Here is a 23875-nt window from a genome sequence, read left to right on the forward strand (position 1 = left end):
GCTAAAGAAAATCTTAATTATAAATATGAAACAAGTTTTAAAGATTTTACGAAACAAATACAGCTCTTACTCAAGATGCTCAAATATGCTGATAACTGGACCCAAATTCTTTTTTTAAATATTAGGTATAAAAGTAAAACTTGATGTCCTAACCAGAAGCCTCTAAAACCTGTAACCAACAACTGCAAACCAACTTCACAACACTCAGACTACTGACCACAGGAAACAGGAAAACTAAGAAATTAACAACGAAAAATAAAAATAACACCAACGCCTTGTTTCAATTCCACTCTCGAAAATTGAAAGACATTCCAAAATTAATAGACACACACTGAAACAATAATAACAAATCATATCCAGACAAAATAACTACAAATCCTTAAATAAATTCTGTCCAACAAGCAATAATGAACAAATCTCCAAGCAACGATAAAGATGTCATAAATTTATAAAAAATATAAGAAGTTGGTATATTAACACACCATGTTACAGACTATACTTGTTATCCCAACTTTGTTAGTAAAATTGTCCTTTACTACAAAACGGAGCAAAACAACTTACTAAATGTTTCTAAAGCGAGTTTGGTACTTAAGATGAAAGCAATAATATTTATATCTTTAAAAATTAATATTTATATTATTACATTAAATTAAAGCCACGAATCCATTGCGAGTAATGTTAAATCATAGATTATTTAAATTTTATTAAAGGTCTTCTTTATCAACATACAATTACATATTTGCAATTAAAACATTCACATTTAATTCTGTCTGTTGAAGGCCTAGTATTGCAGTGATTTATCTATAGGACAATAAAATGTGATAGTTCCTGAAGAGATTAAAGTTTAAATTTATGTAACTATTCTTGCCTTAATCCAGAAATATGTTAACAAGAATTCCAGTCAGGTTCTATTTCGGGAATCCGTACTCCAGAGCAAATGAATCCCTTGACTACTGTATACGGACTATAATAGAGATACCTACAAAGAATTTAAAAACCCTGAATACAAGAAAGACTTGTCATTTGAAAGGGTGTTCCTAACTAATATCTGAAAACTAATTTTACTTTGTAAACAAATGTACTACAATTCATAATGAATATATCAATAAAGATTTGTTGTTATCATTGTAATGGTACTACTTTGGTTAAATACTATTAAATGGTTAAAATGGACCAAAGACTGTTTTATATATCTCGTAGAATTATCACAGTGAGATAAGAGTTTCAACAGAAAGAGTGAGAAAGAGCAGGCGAGGGGAGAGGTAAGGAGAATGACGGAGAATGCGATAACAAGGTTGACGCTGATAACCCAATGTACTTGGGTCAAGTGGATAATGAAAGTGTTGAGTCAGTTCCCAGTAACTTCCCCCTCCTCCATCACACAATGCGTTGTTCTCTAGCTTAGGCTGTTTAGTGTTTGTATGTGATTAACAGGCACAGAAGGAACTTATTTACACTTGAGTGCAAAGGGAAAGGTTATATCATTGGGATATTGTTACAGGTATGTATATCATTATTTAAATTTCTCCGTACATTATTTGTTGTATTACTTTATTAATAAAATGTAGAATTATCAAAGTAAAATATCAATCAATCAACTTAATTTTACAAAATACTTTTTGGAATTTATTTGAGTTTAGTATGCAGGAGCTTATCATTTAAAATAAAGTATCGGTTGAATGTACAATTTTCTCTCTTCTAATCTGACGTATTAAAAATATACATTTAAGATGCATTGTTTCTCATATGTTTAGTTTTAACTTTTAAATTCGTAACTGACGCATTTTTTAAGTCACAGAATTGTAATTTTTCCTGTCTGTTGAGAATTATTCCGTATTTATTTATTAGAACTAATCAACAATATTTACAAGAATTTAAATGTTTATTTTTTTCAGAAGTGTTAGAAATAGAGTTAATAAATAATCGGAAATATAATTATAGGTGTGTTGCAACTAAAGTTGCTGGGCTAAGTTATTGTAAGTAATGCTTGTTTATTATTTAAAAACATAAGATCTATGTAAATTTATACGGTTACAAAATTGTATTGTAATTTATTTCCATAATTTGTTTTTTATTTCACCCTAACAAGAAAATACCACTTTGAACATTTCTGATATTTACAGATTTTGTTTATACTTTTTTGACAGTTTGTTGAAGAACTCAAATTTTTTTATTTCGTTTACAAATCATATGGCAAAAGCCTTTATGTATTCCACAATTCACATTCAGCTTTGCATTTGTAAATCATACTTTCGCCAAATTTCTCCACTGTGGGGTTCTCCAAAATCAACGGTTTTCCAGGTGGGGATCGTCTACAAATCATACTCTAAATGTTTGCCGACATTATAGAATGCCTATGACGCTCAAACCCGTTTGTAATAGGTATGTAATACCTCGGGCGTTAGTGGATTTTTAATGAAATCTGGAAACTGGTTGATAAAGTAGGCACTTGCCTGCGAAGGCAAGTAGGTATTCGTATGTGTCTCTCAGTTCGGTACCTGTCCTAACTCTAGTCTCAGCCCCATTTTAAGGCACATTTAGATAAGCAGAATGATAGTGTCTCCAAAATGTATAGATTTGGCATTGTCAAGGTTGCAACTGTTTGAAAAGCTGGTCGACAAGACTCTCTAATACTCATGTAGTAATTATTCGAATCGCTTTCTTTTGATGCTTGAAAACTTTCCAAAATTGATTGTTACTGCAAGCTCCCCAAAAACCACTCCGTATGAAGGACATTGGAATATTAGAGCATAAAACTCGTACGTCATCATCGGTACCTGAGTTGGGCAGTATTTGGATAAAGATATCAATACATAAATGCCTGAAGCTGATACTGAATCAGTATGGACATTCAAAGTCAACCCCCGCTCAACGTTGTACTCCAGGAATTTTTAAGAATGAACACAGAATATTTTTAATATGGTCATAACTTTGACACAATCCAAAATATTTTTTTCTGAGTTCATTTTCCTATTAGGACTAAAGTATTAATAATAATCAATCCACTGATGTAACTATTCAATAAACTGTAAACCAATCTTTTGTGAATCCAGTCGTTTGTTTGAAATAAGTTCAAAGTTTATTGACGAATAGGTGCACATTTGAATTCTAAACAATGAATTATGTTGTAAATTCGTTGTTTATACGTTACTAAAAGTCCCAACAGGTGTTGACTTTGTATAGTAAACATGGTCTTGCATTTCCGTTCTTCCTTCGTGTAGATTCAACAGGTAGGTTCACGTTACACATGTACAGATTTTTTTATAAATATTAAAAGCAACTCTTGTTTCACGCTATTATTTCCAAACATAACACTATTGGACAGTTTGTATTTATATGGTTATTTATTTAATAAAAGTTAGAAGCATACAAATCTTTTTTAAATTGACAACTAAACCTACTTGTACACTGCATGATTTTCTAATACAATCGTGAATCACTTTATGAACCTTTTATCAGTTTATGTGTCATGCCCGCCTAATCTCTACTTTATCATTACAGGATTCTAAGAAATGGCTCGTCATCTGTGTATTGTGTTTGCTGCTATCTTTATCACAGGTAATATTGCATTCTCCTTAATTTGGTAAATATTATTCAGACTATTTTAACTCCGAATACTTATATGTTCTACAAAAAAACCTATTTGTTACTTCAAAATTTAATTATAAAGTGGATTATTTTGTCTTTAAGTTTAGCATTAACAAAGCGCTGCTCACACAATTAATCTCGGGATATTGCTGATATTTTATATTGCTCTTATCATAAAGTTGGACAGAAGCTTTAGCACAGATCTTTATAAGAATTCTTGAGCAGAAGAGTATACAGTTATTTTGCTTATTTTGGATTATATAATTTGGTTACTGCTTGAATGTACATATTACGAAAAGAAATCAATACAGTTAGTTATTGATAGCATTTTGCATATTTATATATTTTTTGGAATGAAATAAATATTATTAACAAAATTGTTCTCTATTTTCAGGTGTTTTAGGAGCTGATTTGAAATATCTTCATGGTAAGTTTATATTAATTATTTTTCATGACTCTGTATGGTAATGGGATACTTTAAAAATAAAGCTAGGCCTAATATCTGCGAAAGTCGTCGTTTCCTTTGCAGCTAAATCAACTAATTTGCTTCCTCCAAATGTTTTCCTTAAACATATCTCCCTGTAAAAACTATTGAAATTCCCGGTAAATACCAGGTACATTAGTTTTTGTTGACTTTTTGTAATGTGTAAACACATTAGTGTGATTACGTAATGTTTTGTTTGTCTGTTCAGACAGCTGATTTAACACTAAAATTAGTTATGAAATGATGTACGGTAACGTTTCATTATGGAAGAATAATTAATAAGCTATGAATGTAAGATTATCTTTTAACAGATTTCCTGTACTTTTTTCGATCGTGATGTAAATTATCGTTCAATACGCGTCTCGAAAGTTTTGTTGTGAGGCTAGATATACTTTCCCACGCTCGACTTTTCCTCTGGCGTAAATGGAATCTCTCCGCAATAGGTCACTTTCGAGACCAGTAGTTAATGAAATGGTCTATTATCTTATCATGTATCCTACAGTCATTTCCACTGATATTCAAGAGTAGATCTAGCCCCACCTATTCTCCTTCATACACTGTTATTCTTCATCTCCCAGGATAGTAATATCTAGGTCTTATTTATTGTCTTATTCCAATCTGGCCTTTCAAGTTCTTGGTTATCTTTTCCTCTCCCATCTTTTGAGCCATCCACCCCAATCTTATTAATTACTCATGTGCTATTTTTACATGTGCCTTGTGAAGAATCACTGTGCGTTATTTTGTTTCCTACTTTCATTCGTAAGCTTTATAGTTAGAAGTCAAGCGCAGTTTTATCTTTAAATACCCGATAAGTTATGTTTCTAATTATGTTATCTTCAAGGATAAAATCTTGATGCGAGCCAATGTGCTTTACAATATTTTTAGTGAATCTTAAAATGTATTATGACATATTTAATTCCCTTTATATTATTACTCGTATTCTGTATTTAAACTTTACCTACTTAGAATATTTTTCGCCTCTAATGTAAAAACGTATATATTTTTCTAGATTACAATTTACTTATAGAAACCTGTACAAGCGTAAAATAATCTAATATTTAACTATGCTGGAAACAAACGTTACTAACCATACACAACATTTAAGATTTCAGAATATAATTATGCGCCAAAACAACAGATTACATTACAATATAATGTAATATTTTAATATAATAGTTTAATGTATTATAATTATTATTATAATTATTATTAAAGCATTTCCTATGAAGTTTATGAAAATTAAAAGCTCAAATTTATTATTTTTTGAAGGTATGACATTTATTTAATGGATAGATTACTTTGTCTATCAAATACTCTATAAATCCTTTATGATTTTAGTTATTTATCATATTTGTCTGTTATCATGATTGTTACAACATTTAATTCCCATATTTTGATTTCTAATGAGTTGTCCCTATCTCCGTTTTTATTTGTTGTATATTTTATATATTAGATAAGGTCAGAATATTTTCAATGACCAATAAAGGGTTAAAATATATTGCCTATACGCACTAAATTATTTAAGTCCCACAAAATATTCTTGGACTCAACATTATTCTTAACGCTTTCTGTTAATATACCGACATGTTATGTTCATTGGTTTCTTTATTGGACCCAAATAAAAATGGCTTTATTCCTGTTCATGTTAGCCTAAATTAACATACACATTGTAATGATTTAAAGGTTTGTGCAACTTAACATTTTATATGATGTCTGGGCAATAAATAAATTGAATTGTGTAAAGAAAATGTTTGAAAACATCTATAATCTGACCACAAACCGCAAACCACAATACCGCGTAATCTGAATTACAATACAATACCAGAAATGTTTAAATAATTAAAAACTTGAGTATTACAAATATGCACTCATACAGATTTAATTCAAATGTACTATGTAGTACTTGTGGCTAGAGCTCGCAGCTTGATGAGATAACTAACTTGTGTTTGCATGTTGTGATCAGGGTGTAGCAACTTGTTATTGAGAGTGGGATGGGGCGAGAGATAAGATAAGACTGTTCTATAACCCAATGATAAGCTCTGCACGTGGCCGATAAATTCCAGTCTCCCTGAGATAGTAGTCGGTCAGGAGACAGTTTGTTCAAACTTGTACCTATCTATAAAGGCTATTAAGTCTTCTGCAGTAAACACTTTTACGTACATGTGCCAATAATTAAGGTGAAGAAAAAATTAGTAAATGCTACTTTGATAACTTCGTATAGTAGTAATGGATTGTTTAAAATGCCAGTACCATAACAAACCAGTTAGAGATATATAATACTTAAGTGATATATTTTACAAAGAAGTGTATTAATCTTACAGGTTTTGATTAATCACAAAAGTTTTAAATACGTCAACCTACAACACAATTAACAAATAATTGATAGTTGTTGTTTTGTAAAATGTTAATGTATTGTCAATGTATTGTTATTTTCCACATGGACTAAACTATTTAAATATGTTTAAGTGTAAATAATATCAACTTATATAATTTTCAGTAGTTGAATAGTGACACTCATGTTCAGTAGAGTGAATGACTCATGCATTTCCTCAATCCTCCTTATTGATGAAACCTCTCTGAACTGGCTTCACCCTTCACATACCGCTCGCATAATCCCACTCTTCTCTTTCTTTGGTCTGCTGTTCTTTATACTGTGCATTAATGTGATTCAGGTTACATACCTCATTCAGTGTAAAGGATGTAAGTTTCCTGTTTAACTCTATTTAACTGTGGCGGTGATTGTGTATTTTTGTACATCATTCATAAAATTCAAACGTTCGAAATTTATGGAGTGAATTTAAGGAGCTGAAGTATCAACTTGGATCTATGATAATACGAACCTAGTTACTAATGAATTCATTTTTGGTCGTGTAGCAAAACAATAATACAGCGAGACCGCACACGTTTATTGTTGCTAGATAACAAAAGAAAGCCTCTGACAGCTCAGTGGATAGAGTATTGGCTTATACTATTTATAAATTATTAAATTAATTTCGTACGTTTTTTTCCTGAATGGAATATAAATAGCATTTGAAATTAATTAGTAATTGGTTCCAAATTGTACTGTGTCTACGTATTTTTACACAGTACAAAGCAAGAAAATAAGCTTATTTTACAGCAGAACAAGCACTAATTTCCATTGAGATAGTTTGCGGTAAAGTCAGCTGGTAGCCAAACCCCTCGGGCCAAGAACTGTGCAAACTCGAAACTACATTTTGAAACAAATCTTTCTCTGAGGGTAATTTAAAGTTTATTTAACTTGCTTCAGTTAAATATGCCCTGTGGGACGGCTTCTACAGTCTTCCCTTGACAATCCATGAGATACAGGAGGACAACCCACCCAAGTTTGTGAGGATGTCTCATGACGAACAACTCAACGTCGACTTGTACTCTTACCCTAACGACCCCCGGGTTTCTTTGCTCTTTGATACCTACGGAAACATCGCTGGGCTTCGTACTTCTGTAAGTATTCCCCTTGCAAATTATAACGTATTTTAATAAACATGTGGATCAAATAAAATACGTATTTAAGATTATAATTTAAATGGAATTGTTAGCCTTTATTGTATGGACTTTATAACAATTCTTGAATACGTTTAATAATGTATTGTAAAATAAATAATTTAAATCCATAAAAAAATTACTATTATTTTATTTCATTTTGTTTCCTAAAATTTTCAATATAGCCTATGTTAACATAAACTTCCTGAAGGCTCAATTTTTTTTCGTGAGCTTAGGTTCATTCAAGTTTATGCTCGTAACTATTTTAGGCATTCTAGGAAATCATATAAATTAAAATGTCCTTATAATTTTTCAAATGGACCTAGCGTTCCCACACTGGAAAATTGTCCACTACACCACTGATTATGGTGCTTTATGATTTTGAAATTATTCTTCCAACCACTGCAGAAAACAATCTAGTGCTACGTGTATTTGTCAAAATGTGGTGCCATTTTGTGTATTGTTGCCGAAACAACAAATTTTCAAAGAAAGATGTACTTTCAATAAAGGCTTAGTTGTAGATCAAGTTTGTTAATATCATACATCAAACCAAATCCAATATAAAGCCCTGGGGGCTTTCATAAGCCCTGAGGGTTTGGCAAAGATAAATGTGTTCAATATCATCACAAGTTACAGCCAACCACTTGCACCCCAAGTCACTGTAACTGAATTAGTTATCATAGTGAATAACAAATATATCTCAATTATAATTCAATCCATTGTTTTTCGGTTATTCACGTGGGTTATTTTTTATTTCAAGCTAAATTTCTTTATATTTACAAAAATATTAAGCGTTATAAACTGAAAAAGTTTGGTATATGAGCATAAATAATTTGATTAAATCACAGTCAATTTCTTGCCTCATGTTTAAAATTTCAGCATTTTCTGATACCAAAAAGGATATAAGTAATTATAAACATATAACCTGGTCTAATTTAAAATTAAATGGTACATACATAACTATACACAACTTAAAGCTGTCTGATGTGTATTCACAAAAAGAAAGGATAGAAGATTAATAACTTAATTCGACGTACTGTTACGATTGTAATGGTATATATAAAGCGGTTAATGATAATTTGAATAGATTTGTTTAGAAAATTGGGTTTCGACTGACATACTGTACATACTTTGAAAAATTTTAAAAATAGTAAAATTCTGTGTAAATATTTTTTTCAGATTTTTTTTTTGATTCTTTTATCCTTCCATAGGCCTTTTGATGTACAATGTTTTACTATTAGACTAAAACAACATGTATATCAATCCAGGTCTTAGAGAGATATTTTTAATACAAATATATGATACTTTACTTTGTCATCAGTTCCAAAATAAGAAAGTGGTAAAGAACCAAACATTTGTCTAGGATTACAGTTTCAAGGCATCTATAAGCATGGATTTATATAGATATTTTCAGTTAGAGCTTTAACATCTAATCTTGAAAGTTCATTTATCTTATACATACCATATTATCTGATATTCTTTCAGTGCTATTCATTATAATTTCCTAATTTAAACAAATTAATTACTTATGATTGTTCTAAGACGTTAGAAATCAATTTATATTACGTACAATGATCAAACCTTCCAGACAACTCGTCTAACGCGGTATTCATTTCAAATTTTTCAAAAATTCAAAGCGTTTTTCAGAAGTTTTATTGAATTAAACATTGAAAACCTACACACTTTTTTGAAATGCTATTTATGTTTATTTCCAGTATATCAAGGAAGATGTGGGGAAGAGAGCAGCATCTTTTAACATGAGTTTCAACTACAGCTATGACAACAAGCCGATGTACACGAGCGGTAACTACTGGGGGAAGGATCTCTGGTACACAAGCGTGCTGTTTGTTAACCCAGGTATGGTCTGAATGCAAGTAGTTCTCCTCTTTTAGCAGGAGGGTTTCTAAATTGTTAAACCTATTTGATTGAGATATATTTTCGAAAGGTGATTCTAATTTAAAGAATGAACAAAATAAAAAGATAGTACTCTCTATTGAAATGCTGCTAAAATATATTTTCCCTTTAGAACGTTCACAAATGTTAGACATTCTGGAATTCGAGCAAGAACTTTTAAGAGAATAATTTACTCAGGTTATCAATTTCCGAAAGTAGTAATTTGGACTTGGTAAAATCTATAAGTACAATAAATGATAAAGAGCCTCGACTTTCTGCTTCAAAAAGCTTAATCGTTAATTTTATTACTTTGCGGATATATGAACGATTAAATGCTAATGTCACAGATTAGAGAACAACAACTTTCAAAGTTTATGACTTTTTCCCTTTGTTTGGCATTACACTAGCGTGTGACACAATAACAAATATTGGGACTTGCTTAACAGTCAGCTTGTAAAAGCTGTGATAGTGCAAGTTCACCAAAGTTTAATATAGACGATTAAATAGCGATTATCATAATATAATAGCAATAATGTAGTCATTTTCATTGAAAACATAAAGGTAAAGCTGCTTTAAAAGTATCAACTCTCCTGTTCCTGTAAAAAAATGGAAAAGAAAGTAAGGTGGTACAATCGATTTTGGGTTTGTAAAATCCTTATTTATGTTAAATTTATAACCCTTTAAGATAGCTTCCATGAATTCAGAAAATGTATAAATAATATTTTTATAACTCTTACAGGTATTTCATATAGGGATTTTTAACAGTTTGTTAAATTTTGTCTTAAGAAAAATTGCTGCAGATGAAACTGTAAAGTTTGTACAGTTTGTACAAAGATTATATCTTTAGAGAGTGGTATGTACTCATTGATTTATAACTTAAAGCAATTGTATGTTTTAATCAAGTATACTTTATGAAAATCAAATTTTTTAAATATTTTTCTTGAAAAAACTACATTTTTTATAAATAAAAATAATATTTGCACTGTGCCCAGTCAGTTACAGTGCTCGGTTTCTTAGTATGTTATCACATGCGCTTACGTCGCAATTGACTATGACTCAGGTCTTAAGCCAAGAGTTTTCAGCGTCTTAGCCATTCTGGTACAAAGATAATCTCTTTTGTGCACAAACAGTTTGACATCAAATCTTTGGTAATACTCAAATAAAATAACGTATTTGATTATTTAAGATAGCCCCATTTCAAAGAACAGCGACATATATAAAATAATTCTGAATTTGTTGTAATTGTCAATAATGTTTGGTATTATATAGTTTCAGTTTCTTACAATATAAACCATTGATATATATATATATATATATATATATATATATATATATATATATAATATATATATATATATCTAATCTAATATACTATACAGCCGCATGTGAAACTGACTGAACTGACTCACTCACTGATATATAGATACAAATTTCTAACATAGTTCTAGAAAGTGCTGGAAACTTGAAATTTGGCACGCAGGTACCTTTCACAATATGACCCGGAGGAAAAGTCTGAAAACCGGACTTTTTTACTTTTAAACCCCTCAAAAATAGCGCATTCTTTACCCCTGCAGGCATTTCTTGTAAGCCTGATAGCGGGTGAACCGATTGGAGCTAGCTTCAAATCTGACGAAAAATCGTTAGTCAGGAATGAAGTGAACTACAAAAAAGGTCCAGTGACTTTTTGTCCTATCTTGTGTGGTTAAGCGACAAAACGCGGGAATGTTTGACATTCCAGAGATTTTTTTGCTTAAAATAAAGTTTCGAGCCTGATAGTGGCCGCCGAACGTAGGTCGTAGCTCAAAATCTGATTGACCCATCAAGTTAGCAAATTGCGCGATCTACAGAAAAGGTCAAGTAACTTTTTCTTTCCTCTATCTCCAGTGTTCGGCCGATAAAACGTGAATTATGTAGTGCAATTGTGTTTGTAATTTTTACGTGAAACTTTTGTTTTTCGGGCTCGATTAAGCGGCGAAACCATTGGACGGAGGTCGAAATAAAGACAGACGTTGGAGTTAGGAAATGATGTAATCTACAAGAATGTGCCAGTAACTCTTTACTCTATCTTCATTGGTTTGGCCGCACAAAACGTGATTAAGTGAAAATATTTGGAAATTTTCGCCTAAAAATTACCTTTCGGGCTCGATAGCGGCTAAACGGTTGGTCGTAGCTCAAAACAAATTTTTAAAAGGATTTAAGAAATTGCGTGCTCTACAAAAAATGTTTCAGTTACATTTTGCCCTAATCCTCCAACGGTTTTGGCTGCATAACGCGTTTTAAAGTATTGATTTTTAAGTTTTACGTGATATATTTTTAAACTGCCCAGTGCAGCCTTTTGTCCTAAGCTCTGTACTGCTGCCTAAATTATAGGTCGTAGCTTAAATCTGATGGCATAATCGAAAAAAAAATCAAATTTTCGACAAGAAAGGTCCATTCACTTTTTCTGTATCTCTAACGGTTATCTAATATATATACAACCGCATGTGTAACTGACTGACTGACTCACTCACTCACTCACGTATACTAATTCTAACCTACTTCCAGATGAGTTAGAGACTTGAAATTTGGTACTAAACAACAGATAGCTTTCCACGTGTAACCACCAGGAAAATCCCGAAAAGTGAGAATTTTTCATTATCAAAACCCCTCAAAAAAATTCCCAAAAAATCGCGCATATTCATCACACCCCTGCAGGCATTTTTTGTAAGCCCGATAGCGGGCGAACCGTTGGAGCTAGCTCGGATCTGACGAAAAATTCATGGTCAGGAATGAAGTGAACTACAAAAAAGGTCTAATGACTTTTTTGCTCTATCTTCCATGGTTAAGCGACAAAACGCTCGAACATATGAAATTCCAGAGATTTTTTCGATAAAAATAATGTTTTCACAAGCCCGATAGCGGCCGTGAACCGTTGGTCGTAGCTCAAATCTGATTGACCCATCAAATTAGCAAATTGCGCGATCTACAGAAAAGGTCCAGTAATCTTTTGCCCTAAAAATCTCCGATTTGGTTTGGCCGAAAAACGAGTGATTATGTACAATTTTTGTTGTAAACTTTTACGCGAAACTTTTGTTTATTTGGGGTCGATAGCGCGAAACCATTGGTCGGAGGTCAAAATAAGACCAACGTTTTATTTAGGAAATAAGAATGACCTACAAAAAAGGTCCAGTGACTTTTTACTATATTTCCCTTAGTTTGACCGCAAAACGCGATTAAGTGAAAATATTGGACATTTTCGCCTAAAAAATTTACATTCCGGGCTTGATACGGCTAAACGGTTGGTCGTAACTCAAAACAAATTTTAAACGGGATTTAGGAAATCACGTGATCCTACAGAAAAGGTTCAGTGACTTCGGGAGTTGGCTGAGCGTTGATAGCTAAGCGTCAATAGTAGAATAGAGGGACAGAGGAATATTTATTATGTTTCAACAGACACAATACCCTCTAAAAAAGGCCCAAGTTGTGGTCATTTAACCCCCGTTAATATTAACCCCCCCCCCGGGATTTCCTGGTATGACCTGATAACCTCCTGTACATTCCAACCCCCTGATGTGTTTAACCCCCCCTGGTAACATTAAACCCCCCCAGGGAATTTCCTGCCATGACCTCATGTCCGAATTTACCAGTCACCAAATCTCTTAAAACCCCCCCCCCTGGGAAGATCCTGGTATGACCAGATAACCCCCTGGAGACTTATCCCCCGGTAACGTTAACCCCCCCTGGGATATTTGTTCATATGACCAGACAATATCCTGACGAAATTAAACCCCCTCTATGTCTTAACCTCCTTAACATTAATCACACCACCCAGGGAATTTCTCGCCTTGACTAGATAGTCTCCTGGTGATATTAAACCCCCTGTTCGACTTAAAATACTGCCTTGAGGTCGGTTTTTTATTATGTTTATACTAACAATTCAAGATAGCTGACCCTGCAGACTTTTCTCCCGAGCACATTTTGGCTAAACCATAGGTCGTTAGATCATAACTGAGGGCACAATCGAAAGACAAAATTAAATTTCCAACAAGAAAGGTCCAGTCACTTTTGTCGTATCTCTAACGGTTTAACCGCAAAATGCCCTCAAAGTCAAAAGTTTTTACGAAACCGGAAAAAAATCTATGAAAAAGGTCAATTTTAAAATCCCTTGTCATTTACTTAATGAAATTAAACCCCCTGATGTGTTAACCCCCTGGTAACATTATCCCCCCCAGGGAATTTCCTGGCATGACCCTTATGTCCGAATTCCTAACAATCACCAAATCTCTTAAACTCCCTTTGGGAATTTCCTGTATAAACCATATAACCCCCTGATGTCTTAACCCCCCAGTAACTTTAAACCCCCCCCCAGGGATTTTTCTGGCATGACCTCATGTTCGAATTTTACCAATCACCAAATCCCTTTAACCCCCTTGGGAAGTTCCTGGTATGACCAGATAACCCCCTGAGGGGTCTAAACCCTTAAAATTAATATCTCCCCCCCCGGGGAATTTTCCTGCCATGACAAGATAAACCTCTTGAGAAAATTAAACACCCTAAACAACTTTAAAATTATGACTCAGGATTGGGTTTTTGTTATATTTACACTATAATAATTCACAATAGCCCACCAGTGCAGTCCTTTCCTCCACAGCTCCGTACTGCTAAACCAGACGTCGTAGCTGAAATCGGACACCAGAATCGAAAGATAAAATTAAATTTCCGACAGGAAAGGTCCAGTTACTTTTTCCTCGTATCTCTAACGGTTTAAGCCGCAAAAACGCCCTCAAAGTCAAAAGTTTGGGTAAATCCGGAAAATTAAACTATGGTATACATACGTCCTCTGACTTGGTTAAAACCAAATTCTTCTTGTCTCCAAATTTCACGAACACATAACTTAACTCTTCTACCACATCAATTGATTAATATTATACACCACACATCTTTAGGCTGAGCGTTAGCGAAGCATTACGACCCGTAAGATTCTCGAGAACGGATACATAAAATTTGGAAACTTCACGTCTGAATTTAACCAATCACCGAACTACGCTTATCCCCGAATTTAGCCAACACCAATGGGGGCCTGGGGGCGTAGCCCCCAGCGAGCCGAAGGCGAGTCTAATATACTATACAGCCGCATGTGAAACTGACTGACTGACTCACTCATCACTGATATATAGATACAAATTCTAACATAGTTCTAGAAGTGCTGGAAACTTGAATTTGGCACGCAGGTACCTTTCACAATATGACCCGGAGGAAAAGTCTGAAAACCGGACTTTTTTACTTTTAAAACCCCCTCAAAAATAGCGCATTCTTTACCCCTGCAGGCATTTCTTGTAAGCCTGATAGCGGGTGAACCGTTTGGAGCTAGCTTCAATCTGACGAAAAAATCGTTAGTCAGGAAAGGAAGTGAACTACAAAAAAGGTCCAGTGACTTTTTGTCCTATCTCGTGTGGTTAAGCGACAAAACGCGGGAATGTTTGACATTCCAGAGATTTTTTTTGCTTAAAATAAAGTTTCGAGCCTGATAGTGGCCGAACGGTAGGTCGTAGCTCAAATCTGATTGACCCATCAAGTTAGCAAATTGCGCGATCTACAGAAAAGGTCCAGTAACTTTTTTGCTCTATCTCCAGTGGTTCGGCCGAAAAACGTGATTATGTGCAATTGTTTTGTAATTTTTACGTGAAACTTTTGTTTTTCGGGCTCGATAGCGGCGAAACCATTGGACGGAGGTCGAAATAAGACGGACGTTGGAGTTAGGAAATGAGGTAATCTACAAGAATGTGCCAGTAACTCTTTACTCTATCTCCATTGGTTTGGGCCGCAAAACGTGATTAAGTGAAAATATTTGGAAATTTTCGCCTAAACTTTTTCCTTTCGGCTCGATAAGCGGCTAAACGGTTTGGTCGTAGCTCAAAACAAATTTTTAAAAGGATTTAAGAAATTGCGTGATCTACAAAAAATGTTCAGTAACATTTTGCCCTATCCTCAACGGTTTGGCTGCATAACGCGTTTTACAAAGTATTGATTTTTTAAGTTTTACGTGATATTTTTAAACTGCCCAGTGCAGCCTTTTGTCCTAAGCTCTGATACTGCCTAAATTATAGTCGTAGCTTAAATCTGATGGCATAATCGAAAAAAAAAATCAAATTTTTTCGACAAGAAAGGTCCATTCACTTTTTCTTGTATCTCAAACGGTTATCTAATATACTATACAGCCGCATGTGAAACTGACTGACTGACTCACTCACTGATATATAGATACAAATTCTAACATAGTTTCTAGAAGTGCTGGAAACTTGAAAATTTGGCACGCAGGTACCTTTCACAATATGACCCGGAGGAAAAGTCTGAAAACCGGACTTTTTTTACTTCTAAACCCCTACAAAAAAATTCCCAAAAAATCGCGCATTCTTTACCCCTGCAGGCATTTTTTTTGTAAGCCCGATAGCGGGCGAACCGTTGGAGCTAGCTCGGATCTGACGAAAAATTCATGGTCAGGAATGAAGTGAACTACAAAAAAGGTCTAGTGACTTTTTTGCTTCTATCTTCCATGGTTAAGCGATAAAAAGCGATCCGCTCGAACATTTGACCAGAGATTTGTTCGCTTAAAGTAATGTTTCGAGGCGAGCCCGATAGCGGGCCGAACGGTAGGTCTGGAAGGACGCCATCAAATTAGCAAATTTACGTGATCTACAGAAAAGGTCTAGTGACTTTTGCCTTATCTGCATTGTTTGGCCGAAAAACGTGAAAAGTGAAAACGTTTTTAACAATTAAAGTTCCAGATTGTTTTTTGTAATTTTCACGTGAAAACTTTGTTTTTGGAGTCGATAGCGGCGAATTAAAGTGGTCGGAGGTCAAAATAAAACAAAGGTTGGACTTAGGAAAATAATATTATCAATACTACTAGAAAGGTTAAGTGACTTTTTACGCATATATCTTCATTAGATTTGACCGCAAACCGCCGATTAAGTGAAAATATTTTGAAATTTTCGCCTACAAATTTACGATTCCGGGCTTGATAGCGGTAAACGGCTGGTCGTGTGGGTCAAAGCTAATTTTTCAATGGAATTTAGAAAACAGCGCGCGATCAACAATAAAGGTCTTTTGACATTTTTTGCCCTATCCCCAATTGTTTGGCCGCATTACGCGTTTAAAGTATCGATTTTACAAGTTTTACGTGAGATATTGTTTTCTGGGCTCCGTTGCAGACAAAACCTTTAGGTTTAGGCCAATTTAAAAAAATTTGATTTTAATACAAAATATTGCGATCTACAAAAAAGGTCCAGTGGGTCTGTTACCCTATCTTCTATGGTTTAGCCGTAAAACGTGATTATGTTTGAAAATTTCACTTTAAAAACTTACCTTCCGGGCTCGGTTATGGCCGGAACCGTTGGCCCTAGCTTAAATGTAAAATTTTTTGTAACTAGTCTATTGATAGGATCTACAAATAAGGTTCAGCAGCTTTATATCGTATATCCCCGTAAGCCTGGTAAATGCTCTAAAAGGCAAATTCTTTGTCGTCAATTTAGGGGTTTTAAATCTTTGCAACTAATAATTAGTGCGATTCATGCTGGTTTTCCAGATTGACCTTGTATTAATACGTTTAACGATGACTACAACCCCCCTCCACATCGGGATTTGGCTGAGCGTTAGTGAAGCTTCAAAAAGTAAAGGGGACAGAGTTTTTTATTACGTTCACAGACACAACACCCTCTAAAATAGGCCCACGTGTGCCATTAACCCCTTGTAACTTTAACCCCCCTGGAATTTGTTTAATATGACCAGGCAATATCCTGACTAAATTAAATCCCCTGATGTCTTAAACCCCCCTTTAACATTCTGCCTGATAGTGTTGATAACGGTAGGTAAGATCTAAATCATCAAATTCTGAGGGCACAATCGAAAGATATAAAATTAAATTTCCGACAGGAAAGGTCCAGTCACTTTTTCTTGTATCTCTAACGGTTAACCCGTGAAATGCCATTAAAGTCCAAAACTTTGATTAAAACTGAAAAATTCAATAAAGTATAGGTCCAATTTAATTCCGAATTCCGCTTATCCCTGAATTTGGCCAACACCCCGAAAGGGAGCCTGGGGTGTGTCGTTAACCCCGGTAATATTAACCCTCCCCCCCGCAATTTCCTGGTATTAAAAAGATAACCAACTGAGTAAATTAAACCCCCTGATGTATTAACCACAGGTCACTTTAACATTTTAACCCCCCCCCCTGGGAATTTCCATGGCATGACCTCATGTCCGAATAATACCAACCCATCACCAAATCCCTCTTATCCCCGAATTTAAGGCACTTTACTTTGGGGGCCTGGGGCGTAGCCCCCAGCGAGCCGAAGGCGAGTCTAATATAATATATACCGCATGTAACCGCATGTTAACTGACTGACTGACTGACTCACTCACGTAATGCTAATTCTAACCTACTTCCAGATGAGTTAGAGACTTGAAATTTGGTTACACTAGATAGCTTTTCCACGTGTAACCACCAGGAAAATCCCGCGAAAGTGAGAATTTTTCATTTTCAACCCAAAAAAAAATTCCAAAAAATCGCGCACATTCTTCACAACCCCTGCAGGCATTTTTTGTAAGCCCCGATAGGCGGGCGAACCTGTTGGAGCTAGCTCGAGCGAGCCGAACGGAAAAAAATTCATGGTCAGGAGAATGACTGAACTACAAAAAATGGTCCTGACTTTTTTGCTCTATCTTCCAATGGTTAAGCGACAAAACGCTCACGTGAACGACATTTGAAAATCCCAGAGATTTTTTCTATTTTCCACCCCTTATAAAAAAACGCCGAACATAAAAGATTGTTTCGATAATAGTTTTTTGGTAAGCCCGATAGCTCAAATCCGATTGGTCCCTAGCTCAAATCTGATCAAAATTCATGCAAATTAAGCAAATTCTACAGAAAAGGTCCAGTTAATCTTTTGCCCTATCTCGATTGGTTTGGCCGAAAAAAAACGTGATTATGTACAATTTTGTTGTAACTATTTACGCGAAACTTTTGTTTATTTGGGGGTCGATATGCGGCGAAACCATTGGTCGGAGGTCACAATAAGACTAACGTTTTATTTAGGAAATAAGAAAATGACCTACAAAAAAGGTCCAGTGACTTTTTACTAATATCCCTTAGTTTGAACCGCAAAAACGCGATTAAGTGAAAATATTGTTGACCAAATTCCGCCTAAAAAATAGCGCTAAACGTTCGGTCAAAATAAAATTTAACACTTGATAAACGGTTGGTCGTAACTCAAAACAAATTTTAAACGGGATTTAGGAAATCACGTGATCTACAGAAAAGGTTCAGTGACTTCGGGAGTTTGGCTGAGCGTTAGCTAAGCGTCAATAGTAGATAGAGACAGAGGAATATTTATTATGTTCACAGACACAATACCCTCTAAAAAAGGCCCAAGTGTGTCATTAACCCCCGGTAAATATTAACCCCCCCCCCCCGGGGATTTCCTGGTATGACCTGATAACCTCCTGTACATTCAACCCCCTGATGTGTTAACCCCCCTGGTAACATTAAAACCCCCCCAGGAATTTCCTGCCATGACCTCATGAATTTTACCAGTCACCAAATCCTCTTAACCCCCCCCCCCCGGGAAGATCCTGGTATGACCAGATAACCCCCTGGAGACTTTATCCCCCGGTAACGTTAACCCCCCCCTGGGAATTTGTTCATATGACCAGCACAATATCCTGACGAAATTAAACCCCCTCTTGTCTTAACCTCCTTAACATTAATCACCCACCCAGGGAATTTCTCGCCTTGACTAGATAGTCTCCTGGTGATATTAAACCCCCAGTTCGACTTAAAATACTGCCTTGAGGTCGGTTTTTATTATGTTTATACTAAACAATTCAAGATAGCTGACCCGTGCAGACTTTTCTCCCGAGCTCATTTCTGGCTAAACCATAGTCGTAGATCAGATCTGAGGGCACAATCGAAAGACAAAATTAAATTTCCAACAAGAAAGGTCCAGTCACTTTTTGTCGTATCTCTAACGGTTTTAACCGCAAAATGCCCTCAAAGTCAAAAGTTTTTACGAATCCGGAAAAAAATCTATGAAAAAGGTCAATTTTTAAATCCCTTGTCATTTACTTAATGTCCGACTTAACCAGTCACCGAATTCCGCTTATCCCCGAATTTGCAAGCGTTTACTTTGGGGGCCCCTGGGGGCGTAGCCCCCAGCGAGCCGAAGGCGAGTATATATATATATATTATATATATATATATATATATATATATATATATATATATTGTTACTGTCCCTTGATATCAAATCTTAGATATGTCCCTCTTTCTTTAGGATTTCTAAACCTCTCAATTTTAAAACTACTAAAATTGTAATGGCTTCTTTGTATGCAACTCATGGCATTGAGTTTCATTCCATACCTAAAACAAAAAGGTAGCTAGCTGATAGTGGTTGTTTTCAGATAAACTGAAGGCAGGAGGTCGGTCGGAGACTGGAGGTTTGGTGGCAGAAGATATTTACCTGAAGGTTGATGGCACTTGGACTCGTATATCTAAGGAAGAATGTAATGTTGAAGCCCAAGGATTTACCAAACAAGCTTGCTTTGTAGGAATGGGTAAGTGATCTATTTTACTACAGTATACTCGGATTAAAGATTTCGTTTTTACTCATGGTTATGTTGTGGTTTGGTTGGGCAATTTAAATGTCTTATTCCAATCAACTAAGAATTATCTAAAGGTCATTTTCAAATCTGTGTACCTTTCTACCCGCAAACAATTTTCAAAAATAAGACCACTTTCATCTTACATTTTAAATTTCTGTATTGAGGAATCAAACAATTCTTTTAGGTTTTTCTGACGAGTGAACTCTCAACCTTGTTTCATATACTCCCTTCTATTTTCAGGAATGCACTACTTTTACAAAGTGACTCCCACAAGTGAATGTGCAGATTTTCAAGGAACATTTTTGCTTTATGAGCAAGGGAAACTTATTGGCCTGGGATTCAATCCATTTGGAGCATTCACCTCGAAAGACAGAGTGTGGTTTGAAGACGTCCCTCCAAAGGTTGTTAAGGTAGGTGCATATAAATCATCCCACTCCCACTTAACATGGCAGTACATCATATATTCACATCATAGACATAAGTCTGAAGTCAGTATTGTAGTTTTTAAATTATTAGTGAACTTTTATCGTTGGCTTCATATGATTGAGCATCAGATTTAGTACTCAATAGAGATCTATCGCTAGAGTATGAAACATAAGTTATACTATAAAATTAAAATCCATGAGATATGGATAAAAGGAAAGACCACCATGGAAAGATGGTGATTTATCCTTATGGATCTTCCATAAGGATTGAGGTTGACAATATAATATGGCAGTGTAGTTTAATTGTCAAAATCTATTTTTATTAGTTATAAACTGTACCTGTTTAGTAAGCTACATGATGTGGTGCCAGATTACATTCTTTTAAATTTTTTAATGAATACTTTACATTAATTATTATGTTTGATAGTTAGATTTAATAATAATTTAAATTAAATTATAAAATCTAATACCGCTTTACTTTTTACTGTTTATTTAATCACAAGTCATTATGGATTAAAATAATAATTAAAATACATATGTTATGTCAGGCACATTTATGACCAATGTCATACTTTATAAATAAGAACTTAAACGAGTCACACTAGGCCCAGAGCATTATTAATCAACTTCAAAATTATTTATAAAAAGTGATTATGTACTACTTCGTTTTTTTTATATTTAATTTATGGTCCACACTCGTGTTTGCTGGTAGCTGTACAATAAAAACTAAAATATGTAATTAATACTTCTTATTATACTTATTAGTAATTTATTATTGAATAGATTTCTTTAAACTTGACAACAACATATCGAAATTAGAGCTACGATGAACCTGTGAAATTTTTAAATACTAAAAGAGTCTGTGTTAGAATGTTTATAGTGAATGAACATATATTGTTAAACACCTACCAATTTAAAATATCTTGTATACTGGTCCTTAAATACATTTAGGGGGTTCAAACCAAACTACCACTACACATTTAGCTTAATATATTTTTAATGAGAATATTCCTGCTCACCTTTTCCGTTTCAAGTTTTTAGTTTACATCGCATTCACACTACCTGCATTTATTAACTAACTTTCAAGTACTTGCTATACAGCGAACAGAGAAGTGAGGTGACTAAGAAGCGTTCATACAAGAAATAAGAGGTGCACAGCAGTATACGTGTATTAGCCACTCTAAACTACATTCTCGATCAGTACCATAACATGATATAGTGTAGCACTTATAGACAACAATGTGGCCACTTTTGAGTTAATAACAACAAAACCAGATTAGGTATTAAAAGCTGCAAACATTGGTTTAAGAACATAAAATCTTTTACTATATTTTTTTATGTCTAGCATTAAATATAACACATTAACTATCTATAAAGATGGCATGAGATAGAAAACTTGCGTTCACCATCAACGATTACTAATTGTAACTCTAGGAAAATTGCCATGAGATGAGAAAACTCATAAACCACCAATTGCTACTACGAGTTTTAATTGGTAGTATCAGGATTGTGGTATGTGATAAGAAACCACCCTTCACCACCAGCTAGTAGTAACTATATTTATAAGAAAGTACAATAAGATGGAAAACCTTCCTTCACCATGAACTACTAATTCTATTTCAAGGAAAATGTCACAAGATGGGAAAAGTCCCTCCACCACCGCCAACCACTAATTCTAAACCTAGGAAAAACTATGATATGGAAAACCTGCTTTCACCACCAAGTACTAATAATTCTAATTCTAGAAAATTTCCATGATATGGAAAACCTGCTTTCACCACCAACTACTAATAATTCTAATTCTACGAAAGTGGCACGAGATGGGAAACCTCCTTCCAGCACTAACTACTTACACTCCATGGCTAACTTCAATTTTCAAATTTTTTCCTTACCACATAGTCAGCAAGAGTGGTTCTATCATACTATAGCCCTAAGTGTTAATGATGCCTCTCTAAAACATGTATTAACATTGAATTATTTCCAATAACCATGTGTCCATATTACAGGACATTGTACCAAACGGGCCAGAATGTATGACTGACTGGGTCACCCATTACGGAGCCACGTCTTTTCACATCTTTTTCAAGAGGTTTCCTCGGGTGACGATCTGCAGCTGGCCTTGGCAGAAAGGCGACCGATGTAATAAACAATAGGGCTGTACACCTAATAAATACCTATGGTACTGTACTGAATATTAATTAAGTATTTAAATTATTTAGTGATATACATTGCTAATAAATTTATATTACTTTTTTATTTATTTTTCTGTTTCCTCTTCTACATCAGATGTTGATATTTTAGTTAATTTTATGGTATTCAAAACTTCAATCTATGAAGGGGTTTCTGAACAATTTTAAAACCAGTTACAGTCAAAATACAACTTCTGAAGAACTTGACATTTACAACGCTTTTTCCCATCAATTTGTCTTTTATTAATCAGCTCATAGAGGGCTTTCAGTCTTAAATATTCGTTCTTGTGAAACGTTTTTATATATAGTTAATTAACATAAAATTCGTTAATATAGTTAATTTATATTAAGCTCCAAAATAACTTATTTTCACAAATTAAAAATTACTAATATTACAAATACAAAATATAAAAACAATATTGCTCCACAAATAATCATCTAGCCTGTGCAAAAGTATCCCGCAAAGCAAAGGTAGAAGTTCCACATTTCCACATTAAACTTGGTAACACTTATCTCTTCTTAAGTACATTTTCACAAAGGAATGTTAACATCTTGATAAATTCTCTCTAAAACTCAGTGAAAGATATTTGAATCAAAATGTACATTAGCTGCCAAAAGAAGCTTTTGAACATTCTCTTAAAAGCTATGTAGTGCTGATTAAGCCAGCACTATATGTCCTGGGTGGGTTTCTTAAGGATCTTATATGACCGGCAATGTAAAAAATATATATTTATTTTGGACTATATTTTTATGAAATGTGCTGTCACCAGTGGTGTATCCAGGAATTGAATTTGGGGATCCAAGACCAATTAACTCATATTTCACGACGATATATGCCAATTATCTATATTGAAGTTGTAATAATATGTTTATAATAAAAATTAGATTCAACTTTTGACCATTAGTTGACTATACAAATTTAAATTACAACTCCTCCTATATAGAAAAATAAGAATTAAAGGAAAAAATATATTAATAAATAACAAGAATGTAATGCGAAGGTCAATCACATGATACTATTAAGTAAGTTACAAACAAATGTGACGAAGTTACGTTGTGAGATTGTTTTCTTACGTACAAGGGCTTTAACATTTTAGCTAACCCGTAATGCCAAATTTTAGGATATCAAAATCGAAATAAAAAACGTTTATTGTCAT

At 34.2% G+C, this 23875-nt stretch overlaps 1 protein-coding gene across 1 annotated transcript; it reads left to right on the forward strand.

Moving 5' to 3' along the window:
* Positions 1-1346: 1346 nt before the first annotated feature.
* On the forward strand, positions 1347-22785 carry LOC124355057. The gene is made up of 8 exons (XM_046805969.1): positions 1347-1501; positions 3502-3558; positions 3983-4015; positions 7341-7534; positions 9289-9430; positions 19904-20056; positions 20345-20514; positions 22536-22785. Exons 2-8 carry the CDS (start codon positions 3513-3515, stop codon positions 22680-22682), a joined length of 885 nt encoding a protein of 294 aa, XP_046661925.1. The 5' UTR covers positions 1347-1501; positions 3502-3512; the 3' UTR covers positions 22683-22785.
* The last annotated feature ends 1090 nt before the right edge of the window (positions 22786-23875 follow it).

The sequence above is a fragment of the Homalodisca vitripennis genome, chromosome 2 (genome assembly GCF_021130785.1).
Source record: "Homalodisca vitripennis isolate AUS2020 chromosome 2, UT_GWSS_2.1, whole genome shotgun sequence".
Taxonomy (NCBI): Eukaryota; Metazoa; Arthropoda; class Insecta; order Hemiptera; family Cicadellidae; genus Homalodisca; species Homalodisca vitripennis.

Bases quoted from the DNA above. Each gene is read 5' to 3' on its own strand.
- LOC124355057 (XM_046805969.1), top strand. From the start codon at position 3,513: ATGGCTCGTCATCTGTGTATTGTGTTTGCTGCTATCTTTATCACAG. The intron at 4,016-7,340 runs GTAAGTTTATAT...AACTTGCTTCAG, and splicing joins TGATTTGAAATATCTTCATG to TTAAATATGCCCTGTGGGAC. The intron at 9,431-19,903 runs GTATGGTCTGAA...GGTTGTTTTCAG, and splicing joins CGTGCTGTTTGTTAACCCAG to ATAAACTGAAGGCAGGAGGT.